Here is a 16475-nt window from a genome sequence, read left to right as displayed (position 1 = left end):
TTCACACTCTACATATATTTTTTTTCTTCTATCCGAAGTCAGTGAAAGCTCATAATATAAGTTGCTCTTACCACTTTCTCTATTTCTCAAAAGCCTTCCCATTTTGCTGTTCTGCCTCCTACCCTTTGTAAGGATCATGAGCTCTGATTTCATAGCCATTGCTACTTATCACCTTTCACGTTGACATCCTCTAGCTAGAATTAAATCTAAGGGAGTTGTCATTTTTGTTGCTGTATGTAACTTCTAAACTGAAAATGTCACCATCACATAGCTTTGATAAAGGTCAAAAAAGTAAAGTTAGGTATTTTGATTTTGAAGGATGGTCTTTTGGTCTTAAATACCACATAAAAATCTCAATCCAGCTAAAGCAGTAACGGACTTGCTACCATTTCCAGCACCTGGTCCTCTTCCAAAGAGCTGCTTTAACATGAACAATGCAATGCCACAATTCTACTAAACCAGAACCATAAAAAGGGGCTAAATTCCTTCAAGGGAAAAATACACAACTAAAAAATGAAAATACAGAACGAATGCAAAACGCAGCTAAGTCCGGTAGGACTGACAGGATTACAAACACGACTGACACCGCACCGCCTCAGAGCCAGCAGCTAGCCTGGGTGGCCACGCAGCCCCCCTCCCAACCCCAAGCCGTGCACCGCGCTCCATGCTGCTGGCGCTGAAGCTACCTACTGTAGAAAAGGAGCAGCAAGATGCAGCACTTCAGACTTTTGTGCAGATCACATCCGTAACTCCTGAACAGTAACTGTGAATCCCGCACCCTTTTTTATTTAAGCCTGCCTTTCAGCTACCAAAAATTAACGTTTACAGTCTTATTTGCATCAGGAATAAAGGTGTCAGGCTTGAAGCTACAACACAGCTACAGTTTACTACAAACTGAACTTCTGTTCTCTAAGCAGGTTGTTTAACAAAGGAAGTAGCTTTTTTCTGAATGAAAACTATTTTTAGCTCATTGTGCAAGAGTGAAAGGGAAACACTTTCGCATTACCATTATTTAAAATACATTTTAAAATGTCTAATTGGGAAATTAGGATTTTTGAACTAGGATTTGTTTTGTACAAACTCTACCATGCTAAACATAAACAGATTCAAGCACTAGTCAGAACGTTGGGAATTTTTCACCACCAAAATAACACAAAACCTACTAATGTGCACAATACGATGCCTACAGACCCAAAGCAGGCTCGGCCATAGCAGACGCCATGCTGTGGAGCCCGGTGATCCCCGACCACAAAAAGCACACACTTACACGCTCCGCTCTTCAGTGCAAGTCTTTAAGCTATTCAAAAGTTGAGTTTAAATGTACCTGCAACAGCATACATTTTTACATCACACTGATACTGTTTGGGCATTGAGAAAATGAAGTCTAAGGAAGCCCTTTTCTCCAATTTCCAAAACTCAAGAGTTTTGGAAGAATTAACTAAAGGACTTTGTTTCACAAGGTATTAAAGGAATGAAACCTCTTCTCTCCCTGCCAGCTACCATCACGTTCATACCAAACAGGCATTCAGTGAGGGAAGTGCTAGAACAGTTCTCCCTGGGCCGCTCTTAAAGATGCTTATATATACCTCTCAACTCGGATGTTTTTCACACCAGAACTAGTAATTCCTACAACAGACCTCAGACAATCTAAATCCAAGTAATCTACTGTTGGTATTGTACAGAAATAAAGAAAACAGCATCTGAAGGTTCCCAGAAAAAGGAACAGGGGTGCAGTGGTTAAGATGCTTGACAAAAGCCTGGCCCTTCCGTGTCAGCTCCCAGTTCTAGTACAGATTTCCTCTGTGACCTGGGCAACCCACTCGGACCTGATTTTAACAATAAAAAGGTATTCTACTCCCACAGAATAAATGAAATTTGTCACCACACCACCGAAAATCTGTGTCTGGTTGACTGTCTTTTACTCCACGCAGAAGATAGTGAGGATACTACCTCCTCAAGGCAAATGAGAAAAATTAATCTGAGGGCTCCATGTCAATACAGATGTTTTCTTTCTTTCTTTTCAAAAATAATTTATTAGGACCACAGCAGCACAGCTTGTCTGATGCACCACGCCTGTCACATGGTACACTAGCAGAAGAGGACTGAATCACAAAGTTTCTCAATCACACTCAGTCATCATGATGCAACCTCCCTCCCTGACAGGCAGCCCCCACACTCCCTCGCCAGGCACTGCAAGCTGCCTGACCGCCTGGGCAGCTCAGACCTTTCACCATCCTTCTCTTCAGGTCAGGGATGAATTAGTGCCTACCCGAGTCACCAAGCCTTCCCTAGAGGAGAAAGGGACAAATACAGAAGAGAAAGAAAAACTTTCTTTCTCTCTGAAAGAGAAATATAGGAACAGCATTCGATTCTAGAAGACAACTGACAAAAAAATTAAAGGGTGAGAGCACAACGAGCTTGAAGTCTAGAGAGCACTAACGGGAGACAGCAAGCAGAGCACAGGCAGCCGCACCACCGCTCCTGGGAGGCTCCAAGGGAGGCAGCAGCTCCTGTTCAGCGACTCTGATGGAGACGGAGCCTGCAGAAGCGCTCGGATCCCTTTCACTGCTTTCTCCTTCTTGTGGCACGGGCAGCCAGCTCTGGCTGAAACCACAGCTAACAAGACGATCTCTCTTACCCATTTTCTAAAAGCCATGTACTTCCGAGCACATCAGTTTTTCTTAGCTGACCCAGGTGCTCACACCGGCACACTCCATGCTGCCAGCAGCCAGTGTTCTTCCTTACAGGTGACACCACCGACATCCACGACATTTTTACTTCAGCAAGCCATCTTAATGACATACTTCTTGGAGGTCAGGAGAGTTAGGTCAGCACCAACAAATTTCCACGTGAATTATACAGTTCAAAGTTTATGTAGCACACCATCTTTAAACTTTGCAAAGTTGTATTTGTAAGTACCCAACAAGAAAAAGCAGCTTACTAAACTCGCAGTCCGTGGCCCTTGCTGTCACGCCACATTCCAAGACAAACACTTCCTCAGTGTACACACAGTCAGGACCTAGCACTATCACCACAGACACTACATTCATGAGGGCCTGGCTTATATCAGAGTATATTTAAATAACACCAAAAAAATCTCTCTCTCCACAGGCTCAAGAAAATCAATATTCTACAGGAGATAACAGTTTGTACAAAAGTCAGTTTGACTTTACTGAAAGGTAAAGGTAGCAACTCTTTCCGATATGATTGACCGCAGAAAAATACCGCTAACCTGTCTGAAGAGCCAGTGTGTGGACAAACCTCATACATACAACGGCTGAGTCACCTACAATAAAAGAAAACAAAAGTACAGTCAGAAGAACAAATAGGCTAAATGAAACCTGATTTTAATTGCCCTAGCTAAGAAAATACCGTAAGGTTCTTGCAAGCGCCTACAGCCAAGCAAACACGTTAATGCATTCCAAAACGGGAACAGAACTCTCTGGGAGCTCAGACGAAGAGGAAGCAGTCAGTCGGCGTGGCCTGGCACCCACCAGCGCTCCCGGCAGAGCAGCTCCGAGTCAACCACCCCCCACTGCTGGAGGCCACCCCAGCTCCCCGCGGGAGGCAGCAGCTTCCGGAGGGCTCCCCGGGCCTCCTCCAGCCGCCGCACCCGCAGGGACGGACGCGCCGACCCCGCCGGCACGCCGCAGCACCGGGGCTCTCACAGCCAGGACCGCAGGTACCCACGGGCTCGCTCTTCGCACCCAGCATCGGCGCAGTTTTGAAAACCGCCTCCTCAGCTCCGCTTCGACTACCGGCGCTCAGCTCGCCCAGCAGCTGTTCACCCCTGGCCCAGCGGCAGCCGGTGGCGGGGCCGCCGGAGGTGCCTGCGGCGAGGCCTCCGTCCCCACGGCCCAGCTCCATCACCTCTGTCCCCGCACCGCAGGGCGGCGGGCGAGCCGCCCCGGGCCCTCCGTCGCGCTCGGCGGGGAAGGGAAAGCGGCTCTTCGGTCCCAACGCTGCTCGCCGGCCCCCCGCTGCGCCCCGGCGGTCGGCAGCCAGGGCCCGAGGGCCGGGCAGGGCAGGCGGAGGACGCGCCACCGGGCTTCTGCCCGAGCTGGCCACGGAGCCGCCGAGCCGCACGTGTCCGAGAGACCCCGGGGTGTCGACGGCCGCACGCCCGCCCCGTCCCCGCGCGGCGGGGGCTGCCCCGGCCGCGGGACCCGCTCCCAGCAGCGGCGGGGGGCCGCCGTTCGCAGCCTCGGCGCCGGAGCCGGGCCGCCCCGTGAGCGGAGGAGAGGCCGGCGCGCTGAAGGGCGCAGCGGGCAGGTGGGCCGAGCCCGGGGCGGCGGGGGCCGCTGGAGGCCCGACCCTGCGCGGCGCGGCCCGCGGACCGTCCCTCACCTGCCGGGCAGGGCCGTGCCGGGCCCGCGGCCCCACTCACCGGCGGCGCGCTCAGCTGAGCCCCATGCCGGCGGGGCGGGCGCGGGCCTGGGACCGGAGCGGGACCGGCTCTCCCCCGCCCCACCCCACCCCACCCCGCCCGCCCGGCGGCGCGCCCGCGGCTGCCTCGTGAGGCGCGACCGGATCCGCCGCCAACCGGCTCCACGCGCCGGCCGCGCTGGGCGGGGGCAGGGAGGGGCGCGGAAGTGACGCCGCCGCAGCACGCCCCTCCCCCCCACCGCGCCTGGCGCGCCGGAAGGCCGGTGTGCTGCGCGGCTCCGGGGTTGGGCGGGGCCGGAGGGGCGGGTCCTCGCCTGGGGAAGGGGCGTGGCTTGCTTAGGGGGCGGGGCAACTGTGGGGCAGGGGAGGGACGGGGTGGGCGTGGCCGGGGGCACAGGGCTAGGGGGGCACAGGGCTGTGGGGGCACAGGGCTATGGGGTAAAGGGTATGGGGGGCACAGGGCTGGGGGGGCACAGGGCTATGGAGCACAGGGCTGTGGGGGGTACAGGGCTGTGGAGCACAGTGATGGGGGGGTACAGGGCTGTTGGGGGGTACAGGGCTATGAGGGGTACAGGGCTGTGGGGGGGCACAATGCTACGGGGGGGCACAGCGCTACTGTTTTTTCCCCATAGCTCCCCTCCATCTCAGCTGAAGGGAGCCGCTGACTGTTGGGTCTCACGGTGTGCACCCCCAGCAGCGACTGAATGGGGGCTGCGTGGGTCTGGCAGAACATCCCATCGCCCCGGCACGGCTCTCGACATTCCACGCCGGCTCCAGTGACCCCGTGGCCCCTCACAGGCATCCAGCAGGAAAACTCTGACAGTAATAAAAGTCATCGTTTTCTGTGGAACTGATGCACCGGGCAGGCACGTGACCGCTGTTTAGGGGAATGAGAGGAAAAGAAAAGGAGAAACAAAACTGGCCCTTTCAGCAGCCGCCCACGGATCGGGAATAATGCTGAGCTGCCCCGACTCAAAGCAGAAAGGTCGCCTTCCGCTACTCAGAAGAAAAACTGAAACCATCTATTTTCTGTTAACGTGTTAACTCGAGTACTGTCACAGTTGAATTCTGTGCGGACTCCAGGCTTCAGCGACCTCCTCCTGGCTGTAGCCAAAGGCTGGCATCAGCCCAGCCGAGCTTCGGCCCCTGCGCACCTGGGCACGGGAGTGACTGGGTCTGGTGCAGTGACTCCGCCGTTACTTCCCCTGACTCTCTGAGAATGGAGTGATGCAGCATTTACCGAGAAATCAGTACTAAGGGCTTGGTGATCTTCTCTGGCCGTTTTAAAGATACTTTCACATGCAAGTTTTCCAGCCCTAGTTTTAAAGTTGGGTATTAACCAGTGGTTTTCATTCAGTCTGGTTACATGTGGAAGGCAAAAATACCTCTGTTAAATCGAGGGACATTCTGTCCATTTTCCAGATGAAGAACAGAAAAATTTACTGAATAATTTCAGCTTTTTTCTTCCACTGAAGTCTTACTGTCTTTGTCTAATATCCAACCTAAATCACCGCTAGGATTTAGTTCGTACCTGAAGGAAAGGGTGTTGATCAGGCGTATATATTTTCACTGAATTTCCCCAGTTCATTACCACTGTTTCCAAACTGTTGATTTACCCATTGCTATCAGCTTGCCAAATTTCCACCCATCTGTAATTCTTTTCTGTTGCCTGTATCTCCCCTAGTGAGCAGGATGTTTTGTTTCATTTTAAAACCAGAGAAGTGTCCTTTGATGACACTGAAACCGCAAGCATTGGAGTCAGCTAGTAACACATTGGTGAAGAACTCACCCCGTTTCCATTTGGATCGTACCGAAGTATTTCCTCAGGCTCGCTGTAGCTCGTGGCTGCTTTTAGCCTCACGGACTTGGCAGCAGTGCCCCCAGCAGAGCCAGATGAAGGCCCAGAGACTGACATGGGTACTGTTCTGCCGGGATATTGATGGAAGGAGAAAAACACAGGTAAAACACGTAATCAGAAGTAGCAGGCATTGGTGCAGACCCAGAAACATGACTATGATGAGGGGAAGCTGAAGAGGAGTTTTTTTGGGACTGAGCATTGACTGGTAAGAAGAGCCTAGCATATGACTCAAAGGAAAATATTATGAAGTTATTAGTGCTATTGAACAGCAGCTCTTATTCTGTCACTCCCTGTTAGAAAGAAGAGTGAAAATATTTGCTTTGACTATGTACATTTCTATGTTCTTCATCAAAATTCCTCTAGTCATTTTCAATTAAAAGTTAATTTCTCATCACATTTTTCAGCCCATCATATATTCTAAAATATTATCTTTATCCCCATTAGAAGGTTTCCCTTAACATCCAATTGCTTTTCTTTTTCAGTCACTGGCAAATGTGAACTCGTTTATTGCTTCACAAACCTCCAGCCATGCAGGCTTTTATTAATTCAGAGGTTAATTTTGTGGTTGGCACGTTCCCTCCACCTGTCTCCTTGAGCTGTTTCTCAGCTGCCTTCCTGCTCCCCCGGCGTCGCTCCTGTTCGTAGCGCTGGAGGTGCCAGGCAGGCTCCGCTCTCTAGGGAAGGGACGGGCCACAGGGCATGGCGAGTTCAGTGCTTTGAGAGCATCAGGTGCTCGACCTCGTAGAAACAAGAAAAAAGAATTTGCAAGAGAAACAACAGTTTTCCTCTGCTCGGTTCACCTCAGTGAGCCCGGTTAACAGGAGGAAGCGAGCCAGAGCACACAATCCAGCACTGCCACCGCTCCTGGAAGTGTCACGGCCGTTCACAGCCGGTGTAACTCCTGGAAGCTTTGCTCAGTAATGTGGGAGCAGGCAAGCAGCCTGGGGCTTGAGGACAGAAAGAGCAGTAAGTCCCACAGCCTTTCTTCATGGGCTTCCCACGGCTGTTTTGATTTCATAGTTACAAATATGCCACCTGAACAGGAACTGGGCACAAGTCCCACAGTAAAACTTACCAGCTCCTTTACAACCTTCTGTGACTAGAACGTCCTTCACATGTGGCATTTCTCGACTGCTCCTTCCCACCACCTTTTCCCCAGCGTCGAGGGCATATGAGTGTTTTCCATGTCCAGCTTTGCCCCACCAAACCCCGCACTCTCCCAGGCAGAGGCACAGATGTGGTGAACGATGCTCATTAGGCGTGTGGCATCTCGTGAGTCTCAGGCTGACTAATCACATTTTATGTGCTTTCCCAGTCTGACTGTATCCACTGTTATCTCTCATCCTAAACTGTAAACCTTTCAGGGCAGAGACCGGCTTTGTTACCTGTTGTATATTACCCAGCTGACGGGGGGCCAAGGATTTTACATGCTTCGGCAGGAAACAGCGTAAATATCATTTTGCTTTAAGAACATTTGCAAAGTTTTTCTCCTTTGCACGTGATTGCTAAATCAGCCAGGACAAGAACCTATTTGGAGACCATGTTTGTGTATGAAATCTATCTTGTGCCAAAACTAAGATATCCAAGCAGCAGAGAAAATAAATCAAAACCTACTGCTTATTTATTCAGCCTCTTCAATGTGTATATATTAGCAAGTTCCACCCTGCCCTTGCTGGTGGGGCTGTGTAAATATGTGCCTTGGCTCAGAGGAGGTGGTGGGACCCACCTCTGCAGTGCACAGCCACACGGCTGGGCACATCTGGTCCTGGGTGCTGCCAGCTGTGCCACCCAGCCCTCCCAGGGACAGTCACACCACCTCTGTGGGACACCTCCGGCCATGTTTGTCCCACTTCCCTGCCAAGGGTGTTACGTGCTGTGGGGATGAAGTCTCCCTGGTCCACTCTCTCTAATCCCCTACATCCTTAGGTAAATAAAAAGAGCCTCATAAGAAAAGGGGCTGAGTGTGGATAAGGTTCCACGCCTTTCCCCAAGTCACAGAGGAGAAGGAATTGGCTGTAGGTGGACATGACATTCCTCCTCCTCCTGCCTTTATTTGTTTTCCTTGACCTCAGTTGCTTGTGGGCTCTGCCAGCTGAGATTTCCAACTTCGGTAGGTTGGCAACAGCAATGGCATTGCTGCCATGCCGGGCTCTCGGGCACGGGCATGGGATCTGCACGGGAACACCTGACTCGTGAACTGAGTGCCAGAGCTCATGAACGCACAGACAGGTGTATGATGACCCATGGAATGGTGGTTAGCAATCTGCAATTACAGTTCCACTCTTCAAGAAGATAATTCACATGCAGTCGAGAGCCACAAGTGTGTAAAAGTCTTCTTTGAAAGCTCCTTAAACTACTTTGGCAAGCCTGAGTTGTTAAACAATTTGTTATCGCTTCTCTGCCAGAAGAGCTTATGAAACAGCTTAAAGAGCAAATTGTACAAAGCGCCCAAGATTGCAGCAGATGAAGCCTCTCTCTTCTCTTGCACCACCCAATCCTTTTCCCCCCCATTTCCCTGGACATTCAGTTCTTCTTGATTTAAAATAGCCTGGCTAGTTGTTTCCATTACAACGGCAGCATATCCAGTAAGTCACATGCCTTCAGCAGCAGTCAGAGTGAAAGGGGAATTCATTGCTCCGTTTACTCAGATCTTAGTCACTTTTTATAGCAGAGGGAATAAATAACACTGTGCTTTCCCGTTGCTCTCGCTAGCCCCACAACTGCAGTGGGAAGCACTAAAGGCAGTCATGCCTGTTTCCAGGTTACTTTTCAGACCCTTTAAAGACAATTCCCTCCTCAGAAGTTGCCATCCCCTCTCCTCTCCTGGCTCTCTGCTGCCACAAAGCCGTAACTGAATCCCTGCGCAGCTACTTGGCACGTCCTTTTTGTTCATACTTATCCCTTCCCCTCCTCCTCACTTTATTTTAAATAATGCAGGAGTCTTTCAGTCAATAGACCTGTTGGAGCGGGTCCAAAGGAGGGCTACAAAAATGATCCAAGGGCTGGAGCACCTCTCCTATGAGGACAGGCTGAGAGAGTTGGGCTTGTTCAGCCTGGAGAAGAGAAGGCTGCGGGGAGACCTGATTGCAGCCTTTCAGTACTTAAAGGGAGCCTATAGGAAAGATGGGGACAATCTTTTTAGCAGAGACAGCAGTGACAGGATGAGGGGTAATGGTTTTAAACTAAAACAGGATAGGTTTAGGCTGGATATAAGGAAGAAATTCTTTACAATGAGGGTGGTGAAACACTGGAACGGGTTGCCCAGAGAAGTAGTGGAGGCCCCATCCCTGGAAACATTCAAGACCAGGTTGGACGGGGCTATGAGTAACCTGATCTAGTTAGTGGTGTCCCTGCTCGCTGCAGGGGGGGGTTGGACTGGATGACCTCTAGGGGTCCCTTCCGACCCAAAACTTTCTATGATGCTATGATTCTATAATAGGACTGTCAGACTTCTCCTAGCCTGTATCATACCTAAAGAAAAGTGGGATCTGAGTGCCTTTACCTGCTTTCACACCTCCACCATATTGTTTAACGCTGCCATGCAGCACGCACCCAAAAGCTCGCTGATGGACATCTCCAGCAAGGACACTGGTCTGCTGATGGCTTGCACAGGGCTTGTCACATCCAGACCCCGGGCTGGGCTGAAATCCCTGGGCACCACACCAGCACTGGTGACGGTACCAGCAGAGCAAAGGTTGCCGCGCTGTGAAGGAGGGTTGAGTTCAGTAGCAGGTGTCCCAGCCAGAGGGGAAAACTGCCAAGAGGACCCAGCAGGCACCTGCAAAGCTACTGACTTCACTGGGAAGTATTCCAGTAAAGAGGAGGGAGCTCCACCCACACCAACGGACAGCAGAAATGCAATACTAGGTAACCTATTTACAGGTAAACTACCCCAGGACAGCTAAGAAAAAAAACGCAACTATCCAGAGAGAGGTAAAAAAACCATATATGCAGGCAAACCTCAAATGCCAGACTCTTGAGAAACCATCACTATTACTCAGCAGAGTACAACTGGCAAAGGGCAAGTGCTTGTGCATCTATTATTTATCTGCAGGTGCAAGGGGACTGTGAAATTAATCTGCCTCTTGCTGCCCACCCAGCACAGAGGACAGACTCGAGCTCTCTGGCAGCTTTCCTAGCTGGAAAAGGAGATACCCTCTCCAGCTGAAGAATGCACACACACCGCCAATGGACCTCACCATCCAGCAGCGCGATGTTTTGATTTCATATTAGAATTGCTTGAAAATAGGGCTTTAATACTGCTATTGTTGTACATTTCTCCCTCAAAGTATGTTTAAAGGACTTAATCAGACTCATTTCCTTAATTTCAAGCATATCTCTGAAAATGTATTATCCCAGGCTGATGGCATCAAAGAGTGAATTAGGAATAAAGCCAAGTGAATAAAACCAAAGATATTTCCTTTCAGTTGCCGTGAAGCCTTCACAGGCTGCAGAGCATTAAAGCTGCTGAAATACCACTGGCACATTCTTCAAGACCTGCGAATTAGTGCCTCACTTTATACCCTTGGCAGGAAGTGAGGATGCGATCCCTGTCACACTTCACCCGGCAAGGGCTGTGCTGTGATGAGCAGCTTTAGATGCGCAGCGCCGGAAAAATGTCTTTGAATTATTGCTGTTTGGATTCCCGGTTTCCGAGACATATTTATCATAGCAAAGTTCCCCTACTGAACCAGAAGAAAACCGTGGATTTGACTTTTTATAGCATATGCAATGCTTCCTTTCACCTTCTGTCCTTCGACATTGGTTGCAGAGAAGCAGCAGCTCTTGCAGCCATGCTGGGCCAGGCTGAAGGTCCGTGCAGACCCCTGTTCTGGCCGTCTCTGAAGGGAGCTGGCCCAGAGCAGGCAAGCACGCAGCATGGGGCTGAGGTGCCCTGAAATTCGGGGTGAGGGGACAGCTTGCATAGCTTCCCACCAGGGAACAAAACGCGAATCTCCCTTCTGCTGCTGTGCCACAGGGGACCGCAGTGTGGGCAGGGCGGGGGCTGTCGGCACCCACAGCTTCTCCAGGGGTTTATCACAGATCTCAAACCAGGAAGCCCCTGTCCTGCCAGGCGAAGGAACAACTCCTAACCGCTGCCATGCCTGGAGATGGGGCACAACTCTGACAGCACAGTCCAGGGCAGAGCAAGCAGAGTTATTGCCGAAGTGACTTATGCAACCTGGTTCCCACAGCACCTCCTGGGAAACCGCCGGCAGACTGGCAGTCTGTGCTGTGACAACAAAGCAGAGGGCTGGGAAGACTTTCTGCTGCTCAGTGCTCTCCAGAGCCAGGCTGGGCCGTGCCTGCTTTGGAGAGCACAGGGGCCGGAGCCTGCCGGCGTCTCCTCTCCTTGGCACTGCGGCGTGGAGGGGGAGGCTGAGCAGGTTACGCTGCCCGGTCACTTGGCCCACTGTCAGCCATCCTCAGTAATAAATTTTTCACCTCTGTTGCTTCAACTAAATGGGCAAAGTCCACACGTTTATTACTCTCCGAGAAGCTATGCTTCTGCAGAGCTCTGTGCCACACTGGTGGCTCCTTGTTCGCCCCGCGGCACCACTGCCGTCAGCACCAGCGAGCCAGCCCTGGCTGGAACAGGGCGCGAGCTGCACGTGCTGATGGGCAAAGGACATCTTGTGCCAGGGCCGAGGAAGATCAGCTCACCCACAAGACTCTGAGAAGCAGTTCCTGGGACAGGCAGAAAGCCTTGGGAACACGAGCAGTGCAGTCTGGTAACTGCAGAGCGCTGCGAGGCACGCAGCTCTGCACAAGGGATGCCGGCTGTCGGCCGTGGCAAGCTGTACCCGTGTGCTGGGCTGCCGGGCACAGCAGCACCCAAAGGCTCCTGCTCGAGAGAAGCTTGGAGGAACTCAGGGCTACCTGCCACAGAGCCCGGGCCTGGGGCTCCTGCCTCCGGCTCTCCTCCCTTCCCGAGCTCCCCAGTGCCTCCAGCTCTCCTCCCTTCCCAAGCCCCCCGAGCGAGGCAGGGGAGCATCCCCAGCATGGCAGCCCCGTTCCCCCACGTCCGGCAGGCTGGCTTTGTAGGTGGGCAGCAGGCAGAGCTCCACAGCCAGCGAGCCCCTGGGCTATAGCCAGCCCCACACACCAACGCGCACGAACCAGCTGTACAAAACACAGGGCGAGATCATGTTTGAGGCTCATTTTGCTTTTCTGAAACTGCAGCCGTTAGAAGTTACCTGCTTTTCCTTTGCTACCTGCTTTCCAAGCCACACTGCTCGGGTTCCCTCATCTCTCCAGGCTTTCCTCAGCAACAGCCGGGTCTGGAGACAGCATGGCAAAGCAGCTGGGGAGGACAGTCTCTTGCTGACAGGAGCAGGGGTCTTCCATGCCCGGCCATAGTAGCATGGTAACAGAGGTTGGCAGTGCTGCAACCTGACAGAAATGGGCAGCTCTGGGCTCTCTCCTTCCCCCAGCCCATGCCAGGAGATGGTTCCCCCATGCTCTCCCTCCCTTGGCTCTGCAGGGTGGCAGCTCTGCAGCCACTGCTTCTAAGCATCAGCTAATGCTGAACAAGAAGCTACTGGATCCATTCCACCATCCCTTGCCCTCTGGGGTCCTTTCTTTTGAATCTGTAAAGTATTAGCACAAGAAATGACTAATTACTTCTGCAGCTCCACCCTAATGAGGCAAGCTCATTTGCCTCCTCAGAACAGGTCACGCCCTGACAATCAACTGGCTGCTGGCTCCAGAGTCCCCTTGGGGCTCCAGGGCATGAGGAGCAGCTATGGGAACAGCCTCCAAGCCCCTGCCCGGGCTGGGCAAGTGGCAGCGGGCTCCTGGTGGCTGGGAAACCCGAAGGGAGGGCTGTGCAAGGAAGAGGGGTTCTTGGGTGACAGCAGGTCCCGCCTGCTCACGCACGCGTGCGAAGGTCTGCACCCACATGCATGCGTCCGTGCACTGCCCTGGGGCCTCCCGCAGCCCTCCTGAGGCAGCACAGCTGATGGAGACCTCCCCAAAGGGCTGTGTCCTTGGAGAGGATGGACACGTCCTCGTGGGCATCATCCAAGGCATCTGGCGACGCTGCTCCAGCAGCTGTGCCTGACACCCCAGGACCTGGCTGCACCCTCCTTCCCTCCCATCCACAGCTACAAACCCAGCAGAGATGAATGTCCCCCGTCGAGCAAGCAGGTGAGCTCGAGTCACCCCATGGAGCAGAAGACATCCAGCAAGCGTACTGAAGTCACAGGTCTTCCCAAACCCAGCCTGGTGCCAGCCCTGTCCCCAGCCAGGCCGGTGACCTCGGCCGAGCACAGCATCCCCTGCACACCTCTCGGGGAGGGGGAGCCGAGCAGACAGATGCAGCTGCAGCCCCTCAGGAAAAGCCTCCTCCAAAGCTGCGCCCACTCGGAGCATTCCCACCCTGGCCATTGTTTTGGGAACGGCTGGAAAATGTCAGCAGGGCGCTGGGTGCGGGTGGGGGGTCAGGGAAAAGGAAAAACAGACGATTAGATTTTTTTTTTTGAATCAGCCAATAAATTATATTAACTTTTCCATTGACCTTTTGTCGGGTCGCATTATCAGGCTGGTGAATGTGGTTCGCGAAGATAGTATTATGCTCAGATTCCAAACTGTGCAGAAAGTGCATCCCAAGCAACGTGCCAAAATGGAAACGTTGGCTCTGCCGGAGGGGTGTGCTGCTCATTACCCTCCCGAGCAAGGGCAGACCTAGCACCTACAGACATTACAGATATTATTAAAAAGGTCTGGTTCCCAGGGAGGCTGGGGATTCCGCAAGGTCTGGCTTTGTCAATGGTGCCATTTACCGCTTTCTTCTTGAGATTGTGGTGGCCCTGGAGCTGCCTGCGGAGGGACCGGCTTGCAGCCACCATGGCCTCCCTGCCCGTGCTTGGCCAGCAAGCCACGGTGCAGGCAGCTGGGCACAGGCAGCTTTCCTCAGCCAGGGCACAAACGCTGGCCTCGCATCATGGTGCTGCCTTTAGGACGGGATAACGTTCAAAGCACGGCAGGGAAGAGGGTGCGAGGGTGCAGCTCCATGCGTTGGGTGCCTGCAAGGCTAAGGGTGAGCACCGATAATCCTGGCTGCCCCAGCCCCAGGCAACGTTCACAGGCACGGGCAGGACCGCAGCATCGTGCCGCGCTGTGTCGGCCCCGTCTCACGAAGCCAGCAGCGGCAGCTCCTTCCAGGAGTGCCGGCAGGGAGCAGGGAGCGTGCCAGCCCGCAGGAACCAGCATGACCCTGCTGCCCTGGGTTGTCCTGGTCCCCAGGGCTCGGAGAGCCGCTATGCCCCTTGGACCACCGCCCCGGCACAGACAGAAGCCCCCTCTCACCCCCTGCCAGCCCAGCAGGGCCAAAATTAGCCTCCCCTGCGTGAGTGCCGGGTAGAAGAGCCAGAATTGTATCTCAGGAAAGCATTATTGTACTCGACGAGCCTATCTTATCAGGGAAAGGAAAATGGGACTTTGACAGATTGCCTCTGTCACGGCCGGGGTAAGCACATGATTTTCGGTAATCGCCCACCCTGGCCGCAGCACTGCCACAGCCACTATTGTTCCTGGCCCCGGCGCTGCGCCGTGCAGGGTCCGGGCAGCTGCGACCCTCCCGAAGGCGAAAGAGCACGCGGGGCCCCGGCTGCGCTCGCTTTGGCTCGCCCCGAGCATTGTGTTCGCAGCCCCGGCGGGGATGCAGCTGGAGTTAGACTGATCCCTTTATCGGGAGCCTGATAAGATGACATCACCCACCGGGCGCAGGGACTTGAACCCTTCTGCGAGGGGAGATGGTTATCAGCGGGCTCTTCAGCCCTGCAGCTGGACGCAGAGCCACCCTCCCAGCCTCTGGCACGGTAGGAAGGGTTTGTTTCGCTTCGTGTGATGGCTGCTCGGGTCCTGCCTGGCGGCAGTGCCCAGAGGGGTGCACTCGGCTTCTCCATGTCACAGCATGGGGGACCCGGCACTGGCAGCAGCCATCCTGCCCCTGGGACACTCAGCCTGACCCCGGGGACAGCTCGGTCCCTGAAACACCCCTTGCAACAGGAGGCACCTTGTTCCCAGTCCCGGGGCCAAAAGGACCATCGCCTGAAGACTTTATGTCATCTCGCTGGAAAGCCCAAGAGCAGCCCGCCAGCTCACCCCTGCCTGCAGAGCATCCCCGCAGCGAGGAGGGCAGGTCGCTTCTGCCATCTCTCCACTCCTCGTTCACGCAAGGCCACCCAGGGACCCTCCCTGGCAGGGCTGGGAGGGCCAAAAGAAACCCTTGAATGGGTCCAGATTCCACAAACCACCTCCCCTGGCAAAGCAGGGAGCAGCTGGTGCATCCTCCCAGGCGTGACTGTGGTTGCTGGTGGGGTGATCTCCATCCCAGGTGCTGGTGCCAGTGGCATTTCCCCAAACACCCTGGCAGAAGCAGCCACCGAGGGCTACACAGAGTGGGCAGAGAGGTTACGGCAAACCACGCTGCGCGGAGGTGCAACACCTGCCTGGCGTTACGGTGCTTTCTGCCCCTTTTTCTCTGCTGTTGGGTCCTGCTTCCTAGCGCAGGATGAAGGGACAGACTGCCAGGTGCTGCGAGCATCGCAACCGTCTGACCAAGGCTGCTGCTGTCCCAGTGCCTGCACAGCTCCCTGCGCCCGCAGCTCAGCCCTCTGCTCTCCAGATCTGAGCCATCGGTGTGAAACAAAAGGGGGTCCCGCCGGTGTCTGAAGTTCAGCTGTCAATGATGGGACATGGAAGCAGCCCTTGGGGCAGAGCAGAGGCTCACCCAAGCAGAGGGGGGCAGCTCAGGGTGACCTCCTGCAGCCCACCCTGCCGCTCCCAGCAGCCGCAGCCTGGGGGCTTCCAGAGCCAGAGGGCTGCCTCCCTGAACTCCGCTCATCATTCATCCCAGCCGCCCTGCCCAAAATAGCCCACAGCAATTTCCGCAGTTAATTTGGGCCCGCTCTCAGCCTGCAGGCTGTGATCTGAGCTTGTCTCTGGCCAGCTTAACTTCAGACCTCCCTGTCCCCATGCGCTGAGACGCAGCAGAGGCACTCGTCCTTTCCTTTCCTCTGCTGCCCTGATGGTACCTGAGTGTTCCTTCCCCATAGGAAGTTCCAGCTGAACATGAGGAAGAACTTCTTCACTCTGAGGGTGACAGAGCACTGGAACGGGTTGCCCAGTGGGGTTGTGGAGTCTCCTTCTCTGGAGATACTCAAAACTTGCCTGGACGAGGCCCTGTGCAGCCTGCTGTAGGTGACCCTGCTTTGGCAGGGGGGTT

At 54.0% G+C, this 16475-nt stretch overlaps 1 protein-coding gene across 4 annotated transcripts in view; it reads right to left on the bottom strand.

Annotated features, from left to right (window-relative positions):
- Positions 1-4463, bottom strand: part of ATP13A3 (ATPase 13A3) — a 61775-nt gene extending 57312 nt beyond the window's left edge. For 2 of the 4 annotated variants that reach the window (XM_075418064.1, XM_075418068.1), the window contains exons 1-2: positions 4348-4457; positions 3233-3286 (exon numbers count right to left, since the gene is read on the bottom strand). In XM_075418064.1, coding sequence (XP_075274179.1) covers positions 3233-3270 — 38 coding nt within the window. In that variant the 5' untranslated portion in view covers positions 3271-3286; positions 4348-4457. Of the gene's footprint in view, positions 1-3232; positions 3287-4347 lie in introns of all 4 variants that reach the window. The other 2 variants (XM_075418065.1, XM_075418066.1) reach the window with 2 other exon arrangements.
- Between the last annotated feature and the right edge of the window lie 12012 nt (positions 4464-16475).

This window comes from Opisthocomus hoazin, chromosome 4 (genome assembly GCF_030867145.1).
Source record: "Opisthocomus hoazin isolate bOpiHoa1 chromosome 4, bOpiHoa1.hap1, whole genome shotgun sequence".
Classification (NCBI taxonomy): Eukaryota; Metazoa; Chordata; class Aves; order Opisthocomiformes; family Opisthocomidae; genus Opisthocomus; species Opisthocomus hoazin.
This window is presented reverse-complemented; position numbering and strand designations above follow the sequence as displayed.